The sequence below is a fragment of the Ursus arctos genome, unplaced genomic scaffold (assembly GCF_023065955.2).
Source record: "Ursus arctos isolate Adak ecotype North America unplaced genomic scaffold, UrsArc2.0 scaffold_67, whole genome shotgun sequence".
Classification (NCBI taxonomy): domain Eukaryota; kingdom Metazoa; phylum Chordata; class Mammalia; order Carnivora; family Ursidae; genus Ursus; species Ursus arctos.
In genome coordinates this window covers 123898-147799 of record NW_026623086.1, presented here as the reverse complement: position 1 = coordinate 147799, position 23902 = coordinate 123898, and the positions used below count along the sequence as shown (strand labels likewise).

Genomic DNA, 23902 nt, shown 5'->3' with positions numbered 1-23902 from the left:
TCATATGCATTAATTTTTAAATGTAGTGGTGGATCTTTTCTGAAGAATTTATTAAAATTTTTTGATTTCAAAAGGATTTAAGAATTTCCTTTTTGTTTTTATGCTATGCGACAGCTCAAATATTTTTTTTTTACATTTTATTTTATTTAACTCCAGTATAATTAACATGCAGTAGTATATTGTTTCAGGTATACAGTATAATGCTCGTCGTAAGTGTACTGTTAATCTCCCTCACCTATTTCACCCATTCCCCCTTTTGCTTCCCTTTGGCAACCATTAGTTCTTTATGTTTAAGACTCTCGTTTTTTGTTTGTCTTTTTCATTGTTTCTTAAATTCCACATACGAGTGAAATCATATATTTGTCTTTCTCAGACTGAATTATTTCACTTAGCATTATACCCTCTACATCTATCCATGTTGTTGCAAATGGCAAGATTTCACTCTTTTTTATGGCAAAGTGATAGTCCATGGTGGATATACATACCAATCTTCTTTATCCATTCATCTATCAATGGATTCTTGGGTTGCTTCCATCTCTTGGCTATTTTAAATAATGCTGCAATAAACATAGGGGTCCATATATCTTTCTGAATTAGTATTTTCATATTCTTTGGGTAAAGACCCAGTAGTGGAATTACTGGAGCATATGGTAATCCAATTTTTAATTTTTTGAGAAACCTCTATTCTGTTTTCTATAGTGGCTGCCCCAGCTTGCATTCCCACCAACAGTGTATGAGGGTACCTCTTTTCCACATCCTTGCCATTCAGTAGGTTGTCTTTTTGTTTTAACTGTTTCCTTTGCTGTTCAGAAGCTTTTAATTTTGATGTAGTTTCAATAGTTTATTTTTTATTTTATTTTTTTAAGATCTTATTTATTTGACAGAGAGAGAACACAAGCAAGGGGAGCAGCAGGCAGAGGGAGAGGGAGAAGCAGGCTTCCTGCTGAGCAGGGAACCCGATGTGGGGCTTGATCCCAGAACCCTGGGATCACGACCTGAGCCGAAGGCAGACACTTAACTGACTGAGCCACCCAGATGCCCCCAATAGTTTATTTTTGCTTTTGTTTCCCTAGCCTGAGGAGGCATACCTTAAAAAAATATTTCTATGGCCAATGTCAGAGAAATGATTGCCTATAGTCTCTTCTAGGATTATTATGGTTGTGGGTTTCACATTTAGGTCTTTAATCCATTTTGAGTTTATTTTTGTGTATGTGTAAGAAAGTGGTCCAGTTTCCGCAACACTATTTGTTGAAGAGACTCTTTCCTATTGCATATTCTTGCCTCCTATCCTGTAGATTGACTATAAAAGAGTGGGTTTACTTCTGGGCTCTCTATTCTGTACCATTGATTTATGTGTCTATTTTTGTGCTGGTACCATACTGTTTTGATTACTTGTGGTAATCTTGTAGTGTACCTTGAAACCTGGGATTGTCATACCTCCAACTTTGTTTTTCTTTTTCAAGATTGCTTCAGCTATTCAGGGTCTTCTGTTGTTCTATGCAAATTTTAGGATTACTTGTTCTAGTTCTGTGAAAAATGCTGTTGGCATTTTGATAGGGGTTGCACTGAATCTGTAAATTCCTTTGGGTAGTACGGACATTTTAACAATATTTTTTCTTCTAATCCATGAGCATAGAATATCTTTCCATTTATTTTTGTCTTCTTCAATTTTTCATCAATGTCCTATAGTTTTCAGAATACAGGTCTTTCACCACCTAAGTTTATCCCTAGGTTATTTTATTATTTTTGGTGCAACTGTAAATGGGATTGTTTTCCTGATTTCTTTTTCTGCTACTTCATTATTAGTGTATCAGCTCAAATAGGTTTTTGAAGGCTACATTTTGGGCAACTTCTTGTTTTATGAAAACTGATCTATTGAAGCTATTTCTTTTAGAGTCAATACTGGTAAAAAAAAAAATATATATATATATATATATATACACACACATATATGTATGTGTATATATATATATATATATATATACACATACATATATATATATATATATATATCAAGCAGACTCCACACTGAGCCTGGTATGGGGCTCGATCTCATGACCCCTAAGATCACAATGAGTCAAAACCAAGAGTTGGGGGTGCCTGGGTGGCACAGCGGTTAAGCGTCTGCCTTCGGCTCAGGGCGTGATCCCGGCGTTCTGGGATCGAGGCCCACATCAGGCTCCTCCGCTATGAGCCTGCTTCTTCCTCTCCCACTCCCCCTGCTTGTGTTCCCTCTCTCGCTGGCTGTCTCTATCTCTGTCAAATAAATAAAATCTTTAAAAAAACAAAAAACAAAAAAAACCCCAAGAGTTGGACACTTAACCGACTGTGCCACCCAGATGCCCTAATATTGGTTCATTCTATTTTCATAGCTTATCAATTAATTCAGATCTTCAAACTTCTTTGCATTGAGTTACTTAAATTAATTTCGTGTGATTATTAAAATTCTGTTTCTGTGATTATTTTCCCTTATCATTTCATATTTGAGTATTTATTCTGTCTCCCTTTTCCTTGATTAATCAAGCTAGCTAGTGCTTAGTTTGCTTGTCTAATTCCAGAGTCACGATGGGGTGGATAGTAAATATTTTAGGCTTTGCAGGCCAAAATATTATGTAGGTACTTATAGAACAGGAATGAAAAATTTCTAAAAAATTTTTATTTATGACATTCGAAATATAATAATAATTAAGTACTGAAAAAATAATATTGATTCACTAATGAGAAAAAAGGAATCCTTTTCCAGGAGATAAAATTTTGCTTAATTGGGGTTCAAAGTTCGTGCTTCCCATCATCAAAACATTACAAATGTTCATCTGTTAATGCTGATCTGTAATGAGATTTACAGATTTCATATTTGAAAGCACCTTTTCACAAAGATGGGTAGTGTCAAATACTGATATCAATCCATGAGCATCTGATTTTAACTGAGTACATTAATTATGGGGAAGGCATTTATGGAATTCTATTAAATTCTTCAATCTTTGCCTTTTTAGCATGTCATTACTTTACAGACTAATCACTTCCAACTGAAAGTTAGACGGAAGCTCTTTGATCGCAAGGTTAAATAAATTTTGAAATATGGAAATTTCCTTTGCACTTGCATTCAGGTCTGAAAAAGTGCTGCTGGAACTTCAGTTTGAGCTCACAAACATACCGGCTGGAAAGATCTTTGAGAATGAAGGCCTCATTTCTCGTTTTAACTTTTGACAGCACAAGAAGTATATAAAGTAGCTTGATGTCAAAATCTACACTTGAACCACACAGGTCTGGACTGAGTGGGTCCACTTATATGCATATTTTTTACAGTACAGTACTATGAATATATTTTCTCCTTATGATTTTTTTTTCTTTTTTTTGAGAGAGAGACTGAGCGCATGTAAGTAAGGGGGGAGGGGCAGAGGGAAAGGCAGCGAGAGAATATTAGGCGGGCTCCATGCCCAGTGTGGGGCCCAAGGGGCTTGATCTTACGGTCCTGAGGTCATGACCTGAGCTAAAATCAGGAGTCAGACACTTAACCGACTGAGCCACCCAGGCGCCCCTCTTAGGATTTTTTTTTCTTTTTAAGATTTTTATTTATTCATTTGCCAGAGAGAGTGAGAGAACAAAAGCAGGGGGAGTAATAGAGGGAGAGGGAGAAGCAGGGTCCCCGCTGAGCAGGGAACTTGATGTGGGACTTGATCCAGGACCCCGGGATCATGACCTGAGCCAAAGGCAGATGCTTAACCATCTGAACCACCCAGGCGCCCCTTATGATTTTCTTAATAACATTTTCTTTTCTCTGATTTATAACAAGAATACACTATATAATATATACAACATACAAAATATGTGTAAATCGACTATTTACGTTATCAGTAAGGCTTCCAGTCAAAAGTAGGCTATTAGTTTTTTGGGAAGTCAAAAGTTATACCCAGGTTTTCAACTGCACAGGGTTGGTGCCCCTAACTCTTGTGTTGTTCGAAGGTCAACTAGACTGTGATTCAAAGCGTTCTTAGGTTGTTGGAACAACTTCACCTCAGTATGTTTCCTATAGAAGTACTGTTTTGCCATATAATTTTAGGTTAAACTCATTAAGAACGATCAAGTCTGCTGTAAAAGCTAGTGTCTAAAGCCATTCCATATTTGATCACAGTGGTTAAGGGTGGTTGTTCTTATTCAGAAAAATTTCAATTTTGGTCCCGAGCTAAGAAACTTGCAATAAAAAGTGACTGCTAAGTCACTGAATTGTGACTTGGTAGAGCAAGTCAGGATAGCTTCTATTTCTAACAAAAAATCACAAAACTTAAGATGGTTAAGTCCCTGAGAATAAATGAAGTTCACCGCTTGACAACACCAGTTTTGTACCACACGATAGATTCAAGTATTTTGTGCAAAGTACCTGCTGATGAATCACACTTGTCCATGCCTCTTTCTGTTCCACATGTATTTTCACTATCAGTTGTAACACATCTCAGCTGATTCCATAGCAAGTTGACCTGAATTAGTGTTTCCTCATCTTCTTTGAGAAGATCCTCTCCTGTAGTTGTTTCACGCAGACCAGTCACCGAGGCTAAATTTTTAGTCAAACTTGGCATGGATTTCTTGAATAAACAACCGAACAGTATGGGTAACATCTGTTCACCCATCAAGAGCCATGGAAAATCACTCAGAATCACGTGCATTGTTTTTAACTGACTATCAACATTGCTCCAATGTCCTCAACTTTGAGCAACTGTTCTCACTGAAAGACTATTAGTCTTACACAAGTTTGTTTTCTGGACATATTTCTTTGGCTGCTTCAATTAAACACAATTAATTCACAAGTAATAAATGTCTTTCTCTGCCTGGATAACAAGTGAACCACTCAGAAACTTACTTTGGTTGCAGCTTTGTTTTCATTTTTCGTGAAGAAATTGTTAGGATGTTCGATTGTTAGATATCATTAAAAATATCTAATTTTTCTGACCATTGCCTCCTGAGGGATATTGTGCTGAGTGCTTAGTGTGGGAGTGCCAGAGCATACTGTATTCTTCTGGCAGAGCTACAGTGTTATTCTATAATAAACATAATGTTTTGCCACCTAATTTGGTTAAAATAATCCACACTCCACTATGCCCTAAAAGCAGGACATTCAAAATTCACTTTTCTCTCTCTTCTTGTTCTTGTTTGATGTGATGACCATGCGCTGGCAAAAACATTAAATTTAAGGTTTTTAAATAAAATGCTACAATATGGAGATGTGCATAGAGCTGGGAGTGCTGCCATGTTCTAACCACATCACTGATCTGCAGTGTGTCAAGCAGCATGCAAAGGGTAAAGACATGAGAGTGCCACATACACTTTCTGTCACAACTACTCAACTCTGCCATCATTGCACAAAAAGCAGCTATAGGCAATGTATTTTTTTAAATGAGTGTTTCTGCATCCCAATGTAACTATGAATACTCAAGTTGAAATTCAGAATATCTTCATGTGTCACAAACTATTTTTTCAAACACTTAAAAACCTGAAAGCCATTCTGAGTCTGTAGGCCATACAAAACAGATAGGAGCCAAATGTTGACTGTAGAGTATAATCTGCTGACTCTTGATCTAATGTACTGATTGACTGATAAGTAAGTAAGTAAATAAGTAAGATCCAGAGCGCCTGGGTGCCTCAGTCGGTTAAGTGTCTGCCTTTGGCTCAGGTCATAATCCCAGGGTCCTGGGATCCAGCCCCTAGTCATGTTCCCTGCTCAGCAGAGAGTCTGCTTCTCCTCCTGCCCCTCCCCTCTGCTTGTGCTCTCTCTCTCTCAAATAAAGAAATAAATTTTTTTAAAAAAGATCCAACTTATTAGTTCTATTTCTCTACGTTAATTCCTACCTGTCGGGAATTTATAATTGCTTTCTTATGCTTTCCTTTGGTTTGTTTCCTATTTTGAAAAAATAGAGTATGCTTAATTCATTTTCAACATTTCATTTTTCACTGAAATAAGCATTTAGGACTAGGAGTTGTCTTCTGAGGACTACTTTAGGGGATTCCATAGATTCTGATAGTCAGAGTTTTTATCATTTTCTAGAAATTCTGCAATTTTGGTTTATCTTTCCCCTTTGCCCAAAGTTTGTAATTTTGTAAAAATTTCAAGATATATGGGACACTTGGGTGGCTCAGTAGGTTAAGTGTCTGCCTTCAGCTCGGGTCATAATCCCAGGGTCCTAGTACTGAGCCCCACGTCGGGCTCCCTGCTCAGTGGGGAGCCTGCTTCTCCCTCTGCCTGTTGCTCCCCCTGCTTGTGCCCGCTCGCTCTCTCTGGCAAATAAATAAATAAAATCTTTAAAAAAGTAAAATAAAATAAAATTTCAAGATATAGGGGCAATTTCATTTTCTGGCTTTGTTATTAACACCCATTCTTAATGTATTATTTTCAGAGAATGAAATCTGTATTATTTATACTTCTGGAATTTATCAAAGTTCACTTTTTATCCACTGATAAGGTCAGTTTTCGTGAATGTTAGATGGCACTTGTAAAAATGGCATTTCTACTAATACATACAGAATTTGATGTGTATTTGCCAGATCTACCTTATTGACTATGTAATATGGGTCTTCTTTATTTCATTTGTTTTCTCTTTTTCTGGCTCCACTTGATTTGTCCTAGGCTGAGAGAAGTGATTTAGTCTCCTAGTATTACGGTACTTCGCATATCTCTCCATGTAGCTCTTGTCGCCTTTTGCTTTATGAAAGACACTATTATGTTATTAGGTGCAATCGTTATTCAAACTATCATAACTTCCTTGAGAATTAGTCTTTAGGATTAGAAAGTGCATTTCTTTGTCTTGCTTATGCTTTTCTGCTTTGAATTGTACCTTGTTTTACTAAGATCATGAGTCCTGCTTTCTTTTTATTTGCATTTGCCTGGTATGCCTTTGCCCATCCCTTCTTCACTTTTAATCTGTTTCAGATGTCTCTTATGTACAGCATGATAGAGAATTAGGCTTTGTCTGTGAGCCAATCTGAACACCTTTTTATTTTAATAGGTGAGATAAGCCTATTTACATTTCTTCATGTGACTGTATGTACAGACTTAGTTTAGTTCTCTCATATTATTTGCTCTTTCCGAAAAAAGTATTTTATTTTTATTTTTTTTTTAAAGATTTTATTTTTATTTTTTTTTGAAGAGTTAGAGACAGCCAGCAAGAGAGGGAACACAAGCAGGGGGATTGGGAGAGGAAGAAGCAGGCTCCCAGCGGAGGAGCCTGATGTGGGGCTCGATCCCATAATGCCGGGATCACGCCCTGAGCCGAAGGCAGACGCTTAACGACTGCGCTACCCAGGCGCCCCCAAAAAAGTAATTTTAGCTTTAACACTTACAAAGGTTTGTATTTTTGATTTAGCGGTTTTCTTTATCCTTGCACCTTTATGTAATATCTTTGAATCCTGTTTCTTTGGACAGTATCTGCTTTTCTTTTATGAGTAACATCAGCTTGTACTTCTTCTTCCTCCATACCTTCCACTACCCAAGTTTAGGTCATGTTACTATCCTTTACTTTTGTACTCTTAAATAGACTTAAAATTCTACTACTTGCTTTGTCAGTTTTAAATTACTACCTTTGATTTGATTCTCATTATATATGGGGCAATTAGGGAGCTTATTTTACATTCTACCTTTTTTCCTTTTTTTTTTTTTTGTTGCTGTTGTTAGATACATTCTTTCTTTTTTTTTTTTTTTTAAGATTTTATTTATTTATTTATTTGACAGAGAGAGAGAGAGAGAGACAGCCAGCGAGAGAGGGAACACAAGCAGGGGGAGTGGGAGAGGAAGAAGCAGGCTCCCAGTGGAGGAGCCTGATGCAAGGCTCGATCCCAGAACGCCGGGATCACGCCCTGCGCCGAAGGCAGACACTTAACGACTGCTCCACCCAGGTGCCCCTAGATGCATTATTTATACACTGTCAAAGAGTAAAACATTTAGGTATTCCTGTCACACTTATTCCACTTTCGTTTTAGTCTTAGTTGATAGTTAAATATATTAAATTCTTAATGCTAGCCCTTTTGCTGACATTTCCCCTATAATTACATGGAACTTGGAACTTGCCCCCACACCTGATGAACGGTTTGAATGACGCAGAACTTTAGGATCAAAATCAGACCAAACTAGGGGGCTGCCCATCTAGGGCACCAATCCCTCTGTAGGAACACCATCATCTCCTAGGCATAGCGCTCGATTTATTTAGATAGATTTTTACTTCAGCACTGGGGGCAAGTCCTACAGCTGCACAAACAGGAAGAGAAAGTAGAGTGAGGCCAGGGCACTGGCTTGATGTCTTTCCACTCTTTTTGTCCTCATGAGCTCCTCTCCTTATCTACTGATTTTCTCCATAGCTGTCCTGTGAAGAATGAGCTCTCATCTTACCTCAGCCTTGGACTATGCATGGTCTTGTCTGTAGTTCTTGCAATATTACTCCATTTGCCTTCCACCTTTTAGAACTTGGAAGTACAGAATTCCTTAATATGGCCCTCCATCCCCATTCTCAATGCCTTTATCCCTTTTTCTATCCTTAGAGTTATTTCAATGGCATTTGAGGAGAAGTATGCTCAGTTGCCATCTTGAATCAGAAGTTGATTTCCTACATTCTGGGTAGGAGCTCACCACTGACTGATGAGAAAGAAGGCATTTCCACTGCAGGAGATGCACAGTCTATTACTACATAGTTCCCTAAAATAAATATTTTCCATTATGGATTACTTACTAATTCATGTTAATTTATATTTTTCCGGGGTGCCTCAGTTGGTTGAGTGTCTGCCTTCAGCTCAGGTCATGATCTCAGGGTCCTGGGATCATGCCCTGTGCTGGGCTTCCTGCTTAGCGGGGAGTCTGCTTCTCCCTCTCCTCCTCGCTCATGCTCTCTTGCTATCTCGCTCTCTCTCTCAAATAAATAAAACCTACAAAAAAATTTTTTTTAATTTGTATTTTTCCAAAACTGCAATATTTTATTTTTACCATAGTTACTTGGTTCCAAACAGTCAAGAGTTGACACTATATAAAAAACAGCCTTGGGTTGCCTGGGTGGCTCAGCTGGTTAAGCGTCTGCCTTCGGCTCAGGTCTTGATCCCAGATTCTTGGGATTGAGTCCCGCATTGGGCTCCCTGCTCAGTGGGGAGTCTGCTTCTCCCTCTGCCTGCTGCTCCCCCATTCTTGTGTGCGCTCTATCCCTCTCTTTCTGACAAATAAATAAAATCTTTAAAAAAAACCCAACCTTATAATAAACTGTAAAGCACAGTATAAATCATTAAGAGTAGAAAGAATATGGGATGAAGGACATGCATTTCTTATGAACTAGAGGAATCACTTCCTCTGAACTCCTATTTCTTTGGCTGTAACATGAGCACATTAAGTGAGATTAAAGTTCTTTCACCTTTAACAAGTTATAAGTCTACATTTTAAAATTATTTTTGTCAGGATGGCATTAACTTCAGTAGGAAAAAATAAAACATTTCTTTAGATACAAGGTAAAGAAAATAAATAGCATGTACTTTATTCTCTGTAGATTTATGAAGGTCTTAATCATTCCAGAAAAAACAGTGATAGTCTTCAAGAGCAAAATAAGGCCTCCTTAATTTTTTTTTTTTTAAAGATTTTATTTATTTATTTGACAGAGGTAGAGACAGCCAGCGAGAGAGGGAACACAAGTAGGGGGAGTGGGAGAAGAAGAAGCAGGCTCCTAGCGGAGGAGCCTGATGTGGGGCTCGGTCCCAGAACGCCGGGATCACGCCCTGAGCCGAAGGCAGACGACGCTCAACCGCTGTGCCACCCAGGCGCCCCAGGCCTCCTTAATTTTGATTATACTCTATTCTAGTTCAATAAATTTCTTTGCTAAGACCACCAAGCTTCCAGAATCCCCAGTCTGTAGAGTTCAACCTAGGCATTTATAGGAGAATGACAGAAAGTAGGAGGCCCAGGGATGAGAGATTTGCTGTGCCAAAGGAAAAGCAAAGATCAAACATTTTCAAGAGTCAGTGAAGCAGGTGGGAAAGTTGCTTGGGTTAGCAAGTGGTTAGAGGGCAGTGAGGTAGATGTTGTAATTAGTCTGCTGGTCAGGAGTTCCTCTTCTCATAACTCTCCTTACTGTTGTTTAGATAACTATACTGCCCCAATGTAGCACGTGTACTTCGGCGGAAGCCAACTCCATCACTGGCTCTAGTAGTCAGGCCAAAGTGAACCATAATCCCACTCAAAAGACCTAGTTTTAAAAGATGGGCATGTAACTTAGTTAGGACCTATGGGACACAGAGAACAGTTTTGGGAGATTATCTGAAAAGCTCCCTCACTCCCCCAGAAACAACCCAAGCTCAGTTTCAACAAGGAGGCAAAGCACATGTACTTCTGTGAGTCAGTCTTAAGGTATAAGCTGATCCCATCTGGGAGGCAAAATCGAGGGATGCAAACAAGCAGACCTTTGATGACGCCATGGAGCACGCAGGTCATACCTACTCTAAAACTACCACACTACCGCCAAATTTCTCCTTTATCGTAAGTAAGTTTGCCCAGGACTTCTTCCTCTTGCAACCAGAAACATCTTAATATATCAGAGATGCAAGAACTCCTGATTCACCATACAGAAACTTGAAAATATTCAACAGATGAGGTTATTATGGTTAAATTCATATTCTTAACAGAAGTCATCGTTATGTGCATTTATTCTAAGGCTGCAACTACTCAAGAGCCAAGTTATAAGAGCAGAAATCCTTGATGTACAACCTTAGAAGAAATCATGTTAAAAAACTATAAATGAGAGAATATACATACCAGTTTGATCAGGGCAGTCATGGTTCACACTTATTTTCCTGGCATCATTATTACTAGAAGCCCATCATTCTCAAGTGTCCCAATGTATACACTTACCCGGGCTATAAAGCATGTTTTTTGGATTTGTACAGTATTCTCTTCAGAAAAATAACAGTAATCCAAGGAAATGGCTGGAGACCTTTAAAAGGTAAAACAATTCCATCTTTAAGACCTGTGACTGGTTTAGGAAAAAAGTGTACTAGGAAAAATGTCTGTGCCTATGAAGAATTAATGATTATTTTTGCAGTGTCATTTTTTATTATAATTACATTACTGTAATTTCCTTCTACTGAACTGGTGCTATGGGGATGAATACTCGGGTCACAGGGACCCTCATTTGTAATAAGAACAAGGTAATTCTCACGAAGACATAATGGGGGCAAGATTTGAAAGCACTGTGGCAGGTTCTTAAATACATAGATATTTCTTCTATTATCTGCCACTATGTCTAAAATACCTCTGTACTCCAAACTCATTTATTTAGGTTCTAATTTATTTAGTCCTCTATTAAACTGGACGCCTACCACACCACCTATTAATAATATCTTACCAGAAGGGAACTGGCATTGGCATTTGGAAGCAAAGGCCCCAGGACAGGAGCAAGATGGAGTCAAGAAGGGAAAAGCAGTACCTGGTGCTCAACAAGAGGCTGAAAACTCAGGCTCTGCTTAGGGCATCCATGGCCCGGCTTCCTGAAGCAACACCTGTCATTTGCACCTTTGTGTTCCCCCACAGATAATTCCACCTTAGAGGTCATGAAAGCTTGGAAAAAACCATAGCTAATGCTTATTATTGCTTTAGTACTATTTTCAAAGACATGCCTGTGTTCCTTTGGCTTTATGATGCTGTGAGTTTTGTCCACACATACACACTGATTAGATAAATAAGGTTCAGGGGTAAAAGGCAACCAGGTAACCTTTTCCCACAAGACGTCCAGCACTTTCAGCGTCTTTCTGCACAGATGAGGTAGGGCTGGGGTTGCAATGTCATGCCTAATCTGGGCTTCAGATCCGGCACCAGCCCGTGCGGGAAATGCAAGTGAAACCGCTGGAGCAATGCTGTGAAAAACAGGAACATCTCCATCCGAGCCAGCTGCTCTCCGAGGCAATGTCTTTTCCCTAAGCAGAAAAGAATAGACATAATCTTTAAAATTCATAATATTAACCAAAATTTACATCTACTACATGGGTACCATTCAGGAAATCTGGTATTTAAAGAAATTTAGAGGAGCCATGTTTATTAAAAAGAATAACAATTGGCACTTCAGCTCCCAGAGTCCATTTCTTTACCTTCTCTCGTCAGATCACGGACTTCTGTAAGCATATTAATGCCCTTCCACACTTCCCTTGCACACTGCCACACAGCCCAACGTATGCCATGAAAGATCAAACTTCAGGCACGCCATTTTGTTCTATAGATTCAGGAGAAGTGCATTTCATTTCAGATGATTAAATGTGAACCTTTCCCCAATGAAAGGAAGAGTTTCCAGTCTGTCTTCCATGGGTGTTGTGGTCTGTGTACTTTTTCACAGCAGAAGCAGTATTTTTGGAGATGAGGTACAATAAACAAGGAGCCGAGAGAGCTACATTTCAGTTGCACTTCAAATTATGATGTCATTTCTACCCCTGGGTCTCAGTTTCTCAAGCTACCTATTACTGACTTCTAGCTCCACAAGTTTTGCTTACAAGCCAAAATCCACAAGCAAAAAAAGTTTCAGAAGAAGCCAGAGCTTCTCAACAATTTCTTTCTAGTTACTAAATTAAGTGTTGAGTAGACACAGGTGTTAATGACCTCTAATTACACCAATCTCTCCTGTAGGAATCACTGCTGTGTTTTCAGAGTTAGAATCTTTAATTCTACAACAGAATGCTTCAGATTAAGATGTCAAACATGATCATTCATCATGACCCTCTGTCCTAAAGCTGTGTCCCTGTGAAAGTTCTTACCTAGAGAAAAAGGAACCAAAGCCTCCTTCTTGGCAAAATATCCACTGCTGTCCAGAAATCGCTCAGGAGAGAATATTTCTGGGTTTCTCCAGTACTTTTCATCAAAGTGTACAGAATAAAGGTTGGTAATTATTGTTGTGCCCTTAGGAATGGAATAACCACGTACGACTGCGTCTTCAGAGGTTGCGTGGAAAATCCCTAATGGCACGATATTACAGAACCTTAAAACTTCGTGCAGAACCGCCTCCGTATAAGGCATTTTGCTTTTGTCATCCCAACAAGGCTTCCCAGTGGGTCCCATAATTAAATCGATCTCTTTCTGAACTTGTCCTGTCAGAGGAAAAGTGTTCAAGTCATTATGCAATTCTTAGAATTATATCCAAAGTTATTTCCCTTTGGATAACCTGCAATGTAATAAGTCAACAAGGTATGGGTACAACCGGATTCAGATTTTTCATTATCTGGGAGTTCTATTTGAAAATATGCCACATATTGTGTGCCACCAGAAACCAACGTTCTGAGTACCTTTGTTGTGAAAAACACACTAAAAGTCATGGAAATAAAAATTAAACCAACCTACAATTGGAGTAACATCACTTTCACCAAGGGAAAGAGTGAAACATAAAACCTGAATTAAAAAAATAAATAAATAAAAACCAGGGTTCAGGTCCCAGTTCTGCCACTTCCAGGGGCTGAGCTTAGGCAAGTCAGCCATTTAGCCTTTCCCCTCATTTATAAAACAGGCATAATAAGGCCTATCTCTGAGGTTCTTACATGACTTGAGAGAACAGATGTGAAACTCTTTATAACTATGAAATATTTTTCTTCTTGGCTAGCACAGCAGAAATTCCTAAAGTGCTTTGTATATAGACAAAGACTCCAAAACGTGTGAGCCCTAAATGGAGGGACAGCCTGAGATCAAGAGGACCCTCACCTTGAATGTTAGGGTAAAGGGCCATGAAAAGAATTGCCCACCGTAGCACATTGGTGGTAGTTTCGGTTCCCGCAATGATGAGTTCACCCACGGAAAAAATGAGGTTTTCTTTGGAGAAAGTACATGATGGGTCATTTTTACCTTGATCCATCTCATCTAAATAAGCATCGACAAAATGCTGAGGTGACTGAGGCTTTCTGTTGATGGAAGCTTCTTCAATAAGCCTGGAGAGAAAATCATAGACCACAGCTGCATTTCTAAATAGCTGTTGATGTTTTCCAAAAGGTAAGATGCCAATCCATGGAAAGGCATTATACAGGAAGACGGAGGCACTGGCAGCCAGTTCCACATTTTCACTAAATAACTCAATCATGTGCTGAAAATCAGTGTCTTCATAAGTGAATCGTTCTCCAAAAATGATCAGATTGGTTATGTTTGAAACAGCATTTGTTATTAACTGTTTAAAGTCAAAAGGTCTACCTTTGTATGTTTCAATAACATCAGTAAAAAATTTGGTTTCTTCTAAGATTTTAGATTCAAAAGACTTTTGGCCATATCCAAAACAGCGAAAGCTATTTACAGCTAATTTTCTGTGATCAACCCATCCTCTGCCGTATCTGGAATTGAGTAACCCTGAAAAAAAAAATAAAGTATTAAAAAAACTTTATCATCCCTACATTCGTGTATCGAACACCTGAAAATGCTATAGAGTAAAAAAGGATGGTTAGTCACTCTTCTCCAAACTATCTTTCTCTAGTAAGACTAAAACTAGACCTGCGGTTAAGCCCTGTTCTCTGTTCATCATTAGCCACAGAATATTGTCAACAGATAAAACTTGTCTCCTTTTTATCTGGGGATAGGCAGAAAAGACCTGTAATTCTCCCACCGCAAGAAACTGGACAGTCCTATGTAATTCAACCTGGGTGAACCAGACACGGTGATTTTATCTATTACTATAAGCCTCATCGACAAAAGACAAACCATTGCATGTTCTATGGGCACATTTTATCTTGGACTAAGAAAACAACTGAAAACTATCCTTGTAGGATTCGAAATTTTGTTTGTTTCTAGATTTTAGAACACAGATTTTCTCCTGTTAAAGGCATATGTTACCTGACAAGGTAACTCTGGAAGAGGCTAAGGAAGCCTGAATGAGGTGTCAGTGTGGTGGAAATATTCAAGCCAAAAGGAGGATAATATGGATTGAGTGTTTGTGTCTCCACAAAATTCTTATGTTGAAGCCTAACACCCCAAAGGTGGGGCCTTTTGGGAGGTAATTAGGTCATGAGGGTAGAGCTTCATGAGCTAGACTGGTGCCCTTATGAGAAACACAAGAAGAGATGACTGTTCTCAGCTATGTGAGGATACAGAGAGAAGACATCTGTCTCCAAGTTGGGAAGTAGGTTCCTTCTAGACACCAGATCTCCTGGCACCCTGATCTTGGATTTCCCAACCTCCAGATCTGTGAGAATCAATGATTGTTGTGTAAGGCACTAAGTCTATGGTATTTTTACTAAAGCAGCCCAAATGAAGACAGAGGGCAAACCTGAAACTCAAACTTCTAATGTTGAAATTGCTGCCTTAAAGTTTCAGAGTCTCCACAGTATACCCCACTCTTATGATGTGGCTACTATAGAATATATTCCCTTTAAATTATCAAGATGCACCCCTATGTTTATTGTAGAATCATTTACAATAGCCGAGATATGTAAGCAACCCAAGGGTCCACTGATAGATGAATGGGTAAAGAAGATGTGGTATGTATATATACAATGGACTATAACTCAGCCCTAAAACAGAATGAAATCTCGCCATTTGAAATAGCATGGATGGATCTAGAGAATATAATTCTAAGTGAATAGGTCAGTCAGAGAAAGACAAATACCATATGATTTCACGCATATGTAGAATTTGAGATAAAACAAAGAAAAAAGAGACAAACAATAAAACAGATTCTCAAATAGAGAGAACTGGTGGTTACCAGAGGGGAGGTGGGTGGGGAGAAGAGTGAAACAGGTGAAGGGGATTAAGAGTATGCTTATCATTATGAGCACTAATATATGGAATGTTTAATCATTACATTGTATACCTGAAACTAATATGACTATAGTTAATTATACTTGAATTAAAAAAGTGATTTGCAAAAAATTTTTTTAAATTACCTATCAAGAGAAAAACAGGGGCGCCTGGGTGGCTCAGGTAGTTGAGCACCCAATTTTTGATTTCAGCTCAGGTCACAACCTCAGGGTCATGAGACAGAGCCCCGCCATCAGGTTCTGAGTTCAGCGTGGAGTCTGCTTAAGACTCTCCCTCCCTCTCCCTCTGCCTCTCCCCACCACGCTCTCTCTAAATCAATCAATCAATCTTTAAAAAAAAAAAAAAAAGACAGGAAAACAACATCTTTACCACATTTATGTAACATGTACTTTACTCAAAATTTCATTCATAATTGGTACATACACATACCTTTGATGAAAAATACCACATTCTCTTGTGTACATGAGGTACCTATAAAATTTATATCTCAGCAACCTTTATGCAGCGGTTTTTGAATTTGGAGCTTATGATAAAGCTAACCATACAAGAAGGGGTCTTTAGCGCTATGTAGCCATCTTATGTTCCCACAGTCCATTGTCCTTCCTAAACTCCCAGATGACCATTCAACAAATAGTCATTCAACATGTATTCATGGAGCACGTACTGTGCTCCAGGCAGTGTTCTAAGAGTCACAGATATAGAGGCAACGATGCCTGCTCTTCTTACACACTAGTGAGAAGAGGCAAACAAATAAATTATACAGCAAGGAAGGGGACACAGGATAGTCAGGGAAAACCTCACTGAGAAAGTGGCATAAGTACAGATATAGGACATGAGGGAGTGAGTCAAGCAGATATCCAGGGAAAGATCCTTGCTATAGAGGGAACAGCTAGTGCAAAGCCCTAGAGCAAGGTATACATATGGGATCCATGTACAAGAGGGTACAGAGGAGCTGTGTGATAACTCTATGCTGGCCAAGCATGGGCTGAGCCCACCTATAGGACAACTTCTACCCAAAGAGTGGGCTGATGGTGGCTCTGAATTCTCATTTCCAAGTTCCGTGCATATGTATTTACAGTAACACATAATTTTCTACTTCTTTCTCTCACTGCTTTATGCAAATATCAAGTCAAACTACAGCTTTGAAAAATATATATAGTATATACTTTATCCCAAACGTTACTCTGATAACATCATCTTTCATTTTCACAATTTTTTAAAGATCTTCTATTATAATTGTGGTATAATTTCTTCTTTGGTCTAATTATTATTGAGAAGAGTATTTAAGAAGCTGGAAACTGGTGTTTTATTTATTTTATTGCTTCCAAGTATCATTATACTCTGGCCTGAGAATTTGTCCTTTAAAACTGGTGTTTTCTTTGTATTAGTTGATCTGCTTTGTGATTTAATATATGGTTAATTTTTATCTTCTTTTCAATGTCTTCATTTTTAGTCTATGTAAGCCAAATTTTGTTACATTTTTCTTGGAAATTGAGTGTGAAGCTCTCATCAGAGAGTTCTGGACACCATCACTGTAAAACTCTTACACTATTAAGTATTCAAATTACTGCATCTGACTTCCACATTCTAGTTTAGGCTTTCTTCTCACCAATTCTTTTAACCTTCAGCCTTTCTCCCTTATTGAATATCAAATCACCCAAGGCTGATCAACACTAAACCAAACAGAAGCTAGTCCTTTACACAAATCCCACAATTCTTCGTTTACATGTCATACTGGTTAGTAGTTAAGAAAGGCTGCTTCGTATTCTATTCTGATGGTAAAAATGTCACCAGGTACTCAAGAGTGGCTTTAAAAATCACTTCTGATTTCAAGTGTGCATGCACGTGTATGTAAACCTAACTTGCTTCACAAAACCTGCAGGTATTATGAAATGCTAATTCTTTAAAACATTATTTACAATATTTATTAGACAGGATTACAACAGTAGAATGAGCATGTACTGGTCTAAAATACGGGTGTAATGCAGCCTGAAAGGTCTTCAAACATTAAGTTCTGTAACCTAAATTAATTAATTAATTAATTCTTTCCTGCTAATCAGTACAACAGAATCTACACTCTATATACTAAAGTTACATAAGATAAGGAGCGTAACTTAGAATAGTAAATCACTAAATATGTGAAAATAAACATACCTCCCATTTTTGTCATCTTCATGAATAAAGGAAGGCATGGTCTGTCTGCAAAAATCTCACTTTGATGAACAAGGCATTCCTTTACTACATCATAGCCATTTAAAACCACAGCTGATATACCTCCAAGATCTAAACTGAAGATCTTTGAAAAGAAAAGAAAAACAATATTTAAATGACAAAATGGAGAAACAGAACTATGGAAATCCACATGTGCTAAACCCAGTTCTCCCAGTATTTGTTACTTCCCAGAAAATGGAAGGATTTATTATTCAACTGACAATGTTGAGTGCCTTCTCTCTACAAGGCATAGCAAACACTACAATTTCATCACCCAGTCAGTACCTGAAGACATCATCTTATAAATGGTATAAGGAAGAGAGTACCGGGCTCATGAAGCCTGGGTTCTAGTTTAAGCTTTGTCACTAAACAAATATAGGACCCTGGGCAGAACCCTTAACCTTTTTGGGCTTCAGGATTGCTACAAAAAATATACTTGATTCAGATGCTCTTTTAAGATTCATTCCAACTCAGTGCATTGAGATCTAGGAATCTCTTTTTATTTCCAAGATAAATCAGGAAGCAGCACCATCTATATATGATTTATTACTCCAGGCTTAGATAGGGGAGGGGATTACCTGAGACAGAACTTTGAAGTATAAACATTATAATTAGGCTCATTTGGATTTGGGTCCCTGAATTCCATGGAGTTAATGAAGATGGCCCCTAAGGGAAACTGACCTTGGAGAAAAGGCATTTACCACACAGGCACAGGCGGGTGCCCCTCAGCTAAGGGGAAGGCGAGTACCCACCCTATGCCTTGCTGGAGCGCCTCAGTCGCTTCCCCTCAGGTTCATCTACCATAGAACACCTCCTGTAGTCTATACTAGCTAGTCCAAAATAAGAGGCTAGTCCGGTGACGGAACAATGCTACTTTATCAGTGGGGTGCAAAGATGGCTTATCTTCATCCTCGCAGGGCTTGGCTGAGAGCTTTTTAGGGCCAAAATACTGAGTCAACCCTCATCTCTGTGCAAATAAGTAGAGCAGATTTAACTACAGTTTACACTACTTTGGGGGGAAAAACAAATAGGAGGTTTAATGGAGAACAGAAGTTCAGTAGAAGTAATTACAGGAAAAAATATGGTGACCTCCAAGTAGTAACAGAAGCAACCCACTGAACAACGGAGTCTTTGGCTTAGGGAAGGGCTCTGCCAACCAACCGAGTAGTAAGAACATCTAGAACCTTGGGGAAGTAGCATGGACTGCGTGTGACAAGCAGTGGTATCAGTCAAAAGTGGCAGTGGAAGAGTTTCAGTGTCAAGAGACTGGCTACCAGCTGAGCAAACGTGGGACTCTTTCAGTTCCCAAAGCAGTAATGGAATAGTCTTAAAATCATTTCCCAGAAGTGTAATTTTAACAGATATAAAGGGAAAATGCCTCCTCCTGTGTGTCTCCTCTAATCTCAATACTTTAACACCAGCTGTGTGGGTTTTCCACGCCTCAACAATCTGGGACACCAGCTAGGTGTCCTAGAATTTAACTCAATTCTGACACTATCTACCTGGAGATAGTGTCAGATCCCGTAAGTTAAGGGCTTGGTCCCAAAGGATGCTTCCTATCTCTTCAGATGTCATTCGCAAGTCCAGGTGCTTCTGACCAACAGACTGTAAATCAGAGGTTCCCACGACCTCCCCCTTGGGTTCCATTAATATGCTAGAGTGACTCAGAGAATTCAGGAAAATAATTACTAGAATAACGGTTTATTATAGAAGGATACAACTCAGTAACAGCCATATGAAAGATATGCATAGGGAAGGTACGGGGAAAGGTGAGCAGAGCTTCCATGCTCTCCCCAGGCATGCTCTCTATTCTCTGCTCACCTCCACCTGTTCACCAACATGGAAGCTCTCTGAATCCTGTAATTCAGGGATTTTTATGGATGCTTTATTACCTAGGCACAACTAATTACATCATGGGCCACTGGTGACTAATTCAACTTCCAGCCCCTCTCCCTTTCCCAGAGGTAGTGGGGGTATGACTGAAATTCCAACCCTTTAGTCATGATTGGTTCTCCTAGCAATAAACTCCCATTTTAGGGACTGTCCAAAAATTACCTCATTAGCGTAAACTCAGGTGTGGTTGAAAGGGGCTTGTCATGAATAACAAAAGACACCTTTATTATTTTTAACACTTAGGAAATTCCAAAGACTTTAGGAAGCATATTCCAGGAAAGGGACAAAGACCAAATATGCATTTCTTATTATAAATCACAGTATCACAGCAGGAAAGGATGGCATTAGTGAATGCAGGAAAAAAACGGACTGATGGTTTCACAAGCATGGTAGAAGACCCCAGAGTTGAAAGCTGTGCTAATATGGAGTGAGAACAAACAGGAGAGTCATATTGTATGGTAAAGCTATCAGGTGTGGACACTATGGATTACAAAGACCAAAGAGGAGCCATGGCTTGAGAAAGTTGTTATACAATCCACTTTGACTCAAAAATTTGGTCCCCTATTTGAGGCTAGAACTGGGGAAACTGTCATTTGAACTAGCATCTATTCTGGTATATGCTGTTTTCAAGGACTTTTGGTAATGGTTTGCGAAACACTTTCCTTCTCTTCTAGAAGTCACTCTGTGATTGTCAAGTTTCTCCCCCCTCCCTGCAAACCAGCTCTGCCCATAATTTTTCACTGTCTCAGGTAATGAACACTCCATCCATTCTTCCAGCTGTTCAGTACCCAAACTGCCTGTGTTGACTCTATTTTTCTTCCCAGCCCCACATCACTGCTTAAAGTCACGTTGCCCCTATTTTCAGAATATAAACAGGAGATGGCAATTTCTTACCCTTCCATCCCTGACACTCTGATCCAAGCCACCTTAATCCCCCCCCCATGTTATCACAACAGCATCTCAATTTGTCTCTTTATAGGTGATTCTCAACAAGGCATACTCCTGCTTCATGGCCTTTGTACGTGTTCTTTTGGTCTGGAATGTTCTTCCTCTAGAGTTTGCACCTTCCATTTCCTTTAAGCCTTTGCTCAAATGTCTTCTTTGCAGTGAGGCCTGCTCTACCCCAGTTAAAATTCCACCCCTTAGCCTTCTCCATCTCCCTTCCCCTAATTTAGCTGACTTCACACTCTGTACTCTGATATATTATATCATTTACTTATTCTATTTATATTGTCCATCTCCCCCCACCCCCAAACCACCTCAGCCCCCAGGAGAACATAAGCTACACCAGGACAGGGTTTTTACCACTGTTTTGTTTACTACTATATTTTCCCACCTATGACAGTACGTAGCAGATGCTGATAACTGATAAGTGTATGTTGAATTACTGAATAGTGGTGAAGACATACATTTAAGTATACTATTATACAACACCATGGCTGAAGGGCTAGTAAGAGAGGGATGTGAAAACTGTCATTGATGAAAACTGATAAACAACGGTCTCCCACTTTTCAACCTTTGCTTGGGCTGTTTTCTCATTTGAAATCCCCCTCGACTGCCAGACTGTCCAAACCACACCAAGTCTTTAGGGAACATCCTCTACGAAGGCTTTCTTGGTTCACTCTCCTCTCTCTCTCCTTTGAACCGCCACAGCACAAGCAGAGATACTCCCACGGCACTTATTTAATACTACCTTGCACCAGAAACCAGAATATTCTTGTCTTCTGCTTGGCTGCTAAATTATAAACTCCACAGAATCCGTGATTTCATCTCTTTCATCTTCTGAACCTTCCATAGAATCTCACTCAGTGCCTTGAATAAAGGTCTCAATAAATGCGTACTGTATAAATAAATTAATAAGTTGGCAGATCCACTTGCCTTAAAGTAAAGGAATTGCTTTATTGTCCTTACATGCATTAACTGAAAATATTCCGTAAAAAACACTTTTACTACCTTGCTAGCTAGGCAATGCTTCTCGAAATTTGGATTCAGATTAAAGTAATTTCAGAAGCTTACACATTCTGAGTGAATCTCCAGGGAAATGATACTTCTTGATGTGGTATATTTCTATATAAGATTCCCTTTAAAAAGAACGTATGAGACCCAAGGACTGGTTGCTTTCCCTTCATGAATTATAAAAAAAGAATTGAATTCACAGACTTCATAAAAGTAGGTGTCACTTAAGTGACCACCACTTCTCACAAGCAATTTTCAAGTCCAGGTTTTCCCTATGAGCATACATCTCCAATGAAGAAGATAGTGGAAAAATAAGATTCTATTTACAAATAAACCCTATAAACAACTTTCCATAACCTTTCAGAAGCATAAGAGGTAACAGTCTCCTCCTACTTCCAAAATAGGTAAAGTATTTTAACAACCTACACTAACTGTGAGACTTTATCAGAATTGCATAGTATCTCTAAGGCAATGAGAGCCCTTTAGGGTGCTTCACGGCTAAGATAAAGCTCAAAAGTTGCCAGAGAGGAGGGTCCAAAATGGAGCTATAGGAAGACCTGGAACTCACTTTCTCCACAGACACACCAAATCTACAGCTATTTAGAAAGCAATTCCTCCTGAAGAACTGAGGGCTATAAACAGCTTCTATACAAAAAAAGAGAGGCCACATAATGAGTGTGGAGAGAAAATGGAGACACGGTAACAAAGGGAATCCCCAGCCCCAATGCTTCAAATTGCAGTGGAGAAGGACATCCATGAGGGACTGAGAGGAGATTCACATGCCTTGGGACACAGAAAAAAAGCCATGGTTTGAAAGGACAACTAGAATATATTGGGGCACCTGGGTGGCTCAGTCAGTTGGGCGTCTTTTTTTTTTTTTTTTTTAGAGAGATTTTATTTGAGAGAGAGAGAACATGAGCAGGGGGAGGATGGACAGTGGGAGAGAGTGAAGCAGACTCCCCACTGAGCAGGGGGCGCCACGTGAGGCTCAGTCCCAGGACCCTGGGATCACGACCTAAGTGGAAGGCAGACACTTAACCGACGGAGTCACCCTGGCGCCCCTTCCAGAGCCCATCTTGGCCAGGGGTTTTACCTGCGCTTTCTAATCCCCACAGCAGACGCCCAGACCAGCCATCCTTAGATGCAAACATTTAGGAACCTCCTATTCAACATTAATCTGGACCTAGAATTTGGATGTCTCATTTTCGCGAGAAGCCACGGGTAGAACCGCGCACACGTCTAGGTCCCACCGGCTGACCACTCCGCAAAATAGCCCGGGGCCCCACTGCGCAGGCGCGGAGCACATCCTTGGCGCCCTCGGGGCCGGGGCCCGGGGCCCAGGGCGCAGGCGCGCGAGCACCACCAGGGGATTCCTGCTAGGCGTCGGAAGGGTGGAGGTCCTGGCTGGGCGGCGTTCCCCTGGCGGGGCACGGCCTCCAGGACTCCAACCCCACTCCCGGGAAGCCGGTTTCCCTTTAGGTAGCTAGCACACGGAAAGGGCGTCTCGACAGGCCGGGCCCGGGAGCGGCCGTCAAGTCCACCCCTGAGGAAGGCCGGGCCCTCCCAGCCTGCAGCCCGTTGGGCTGTACCTCGCCGTACAGCTGGCTCTGCTTGCTCATGTAGACGTGGGGGAGCTCGCCCGAGGCGGCCAGCGAGTAGATGTTGCCGATAAATGGCAGCCCCGACGGCCCGGGGGGGAAGCCAGCCGGCCGCCTCTGCTTCAGCAGCTGGCGGATCCCCAGCGCGAAGAGCAGCAGAAAGAGCGCGCCTCCGAACGCCGCGGCCCATGCCTCCGCACCCGGAGGGTCCCACATAGCCCGGCCGGGGTCTGGGGCTACGAACCTCGGGGCTTTGGAGCAGGCCCGCCCTCTTGCCCCACTTCACTCCTATTGGTCGGACACCCCGAGGTCCCGCCCCCATTCCCTGGCTATTGGGTGGCGGCTCTGGCCTACTCCTCGCTCGTCGGGCTCAGAGTCTAGGTGCGGGGGCGGGTGCCACCCTTTGGATCTGGGCGTGGCTCCAGGCGAGCTGGAGCCTGGGGCCCTTTTCCAGGGTTGTTGACTCCAGGCTTGGGGAATGCTGCACAGCCTCCGTCACTAGGCTAGCAGGATCCTTCCTCCT

At 40.4% G+C, this 23902-nt stretch overlaps 1 protein-coding gene across 7 annotated transcripts; it reads right to left on the bottom strand.

The window, feature by feature from the left end:
- Positions 1-2104: 2104 nt before the first annotated feature.
- LOC113246269 (vitamin D 25-hydroxylase) lies at positions 2105-23645 on the bottom strand. Of its 7 annotated transcripts, XR_008957926.1 has the most exons (7): positions 23371-23642; positions 17876-18017; positions 13685-14317; positions 12751-13080; positions 11626-11922; positions 10862-10943; positions 2105-4580 (listed from the first exon to the last, which is right to left on the bottom strand). XR_008957926.1 is itself a non-coding variant. In XM_048217197.2 (5 exons), the coding sequence occupies exons 1-5, from the start codon at positions 23593-23595 to the stop codon at positions 11747-11749; spliced, it is 1365 nt and encodes a 454-aa protein (XP_048073154.2). In that variant the 5' UTR covers positions 23596-23645; the 3' UTR covers positions 9577-11746. The 7 variants fall into 7 exon arrangements, 4 of the variants coding, with proteins under 4 accessions (XP_048073154.2, XP_026342595.2, XP_057164203.1 ...); XR_007189583.2 differs by lacking the exon at positions 2105-4580 and having other exon boundaries at positions 9577-10943; XR_007189588.2 differs by lacking the exon at positions 2105-4580 and having other exon boundaries at positions 9577-10943; positions 13826-14317.
- Positions 23646-23902: the final 257 nt, after the last annotated feature.